Here is a 1295-nt window from a genome sequence, read left to right on the forward strand (position 1 = left end):
AACCATCATTTCAATCAAATCATTGCAGAAAAATAGACTGATGTTTAAAGCAAGAATTAAAATTCAATAAAAATGAACTGGCCTAATAAAAAGCACATTACGATCAACGCAATATTCACAACACTGTGAATATACTGTAAATATTTAGTAAATCATGACAGAGCGAATGCATGCCATGAATACTACCACATGCATTGCTGAATTTCATTATTTTTGACATTTTTATACTGCTTCCTGCACTGAAACAAATTATATAAAAAAAATGTAAGGTAAGTGGTTGCAAACAATTTATTTTAGCTACATTTAAAAAAAAAAAAAAAAGCATGCTAAAAGTTAGTCAACTAATTTTGTTTATTTAAATGTAGCTAAAATAAATTGATTGCAACCACTTACCTTAAAAAATTAAGTAAATTCAATTAATAATTTTTTTCAACTTATATTGTTAATAGGATTTTTACAACAAAAACTATCATAGTTAAAAAAAATGAAAGGACATTTTATGGCAAGACTAAGGCATTTGACCTGCCAGAGATCCAGCCCAATGACTCCAATGCTGTCGAATTTGTAGATCTCGGCATCAGGAGTGTATTCAGGGTTGTCGACTTCAGGATGCACCCAGACACCCTTGTAGTTGGGGTTGTCCATCTGTTTGGGTTTCCACTCACCCTGCAACATAACAATAAATGAAGATCAGAGATCTGGAACGCTGTGGAAGCGTCTTGTTAAAGCATCTTCAAGCATGTAAGCAGGGCCTAAAACTAACTTTTTGCCACACCTGCCAATGGCCGGTGACATGATAAAATTTACCGGCCAAATATTTTTTTTTACCGGCCATGAAACTCTTTTTGCAAAAACAGGCAGTTATTACTACTACAATAACTAAACATATTTACAATGTTTTTGTCCTGCTGGTGCATTTTCCCTATTAATTATAGTCATTCAACATTACAGTATACTTGAAAGCCATTATTTTTAACATTTAATAGGCTCTGAAATATATAACAATTTTTAATTTAAGTGATTTTAAAACAATCTTCATATCAACTATATTATATATGCATAAACTATACATATTAATTTTTATTCAAGCTACAAAAGTTAATCAGCGAGTAGGACAGTCCAAGGATTTGTCTTTTTCTTTTGTTCTTTGATTTACATCAATGACAGACTTCAGCAGGTTTCACTTTAAAATCAGCTCTGTCTCTTTAAAACCTGATACATATGACACGGATCTGACACACATCCGATTTTCTCCCAACTCTTTACGGTCATTTAAGACTTTATAACTCATTTAA

At 31.7% G+C, this 1295-nt stretch overlaps 1 protein-coding gene across 1 annotated transcript in view; it reads right to left on the minus strand.

Annotated features, from left to right (window-relative positions):
- LOC107750920 (calreticulin-like) overlaps positions 1-1295 on the minus strand; it is a 10263-nt gene that overhangs the window by 1129 nt on the left and 7839 nt on the right. Inside the window, exon 7 of the mRNA XM_016566498.1 lies at positions 523-666. Coding sequence (XP_016421984.1) covers positions 523-666 — 144 coding nt within the window. The remainder of the gene's footprint in view (positions 1-522; positions 667-1295) is intronic.

This window comes from Sinocyclocheilus rhinocerous, unplaced genomic scaffold, assembly GCF_001515625.1.
Source record: "Sinocyclocheilus rhinocerous isolate Xijiao unplaced genomic scaffold, SAMN03320098_v1.1 scaffold1534, whole genome shotgun sequence".
Classification (NCBI taxonomy): Eukaryota; Metazoa; Chordata; class Actinopteri; order Cypriniformes; family Cyprinidae; genus Sinocyclocheilus; species Sinocyclocheilus rhinocerous.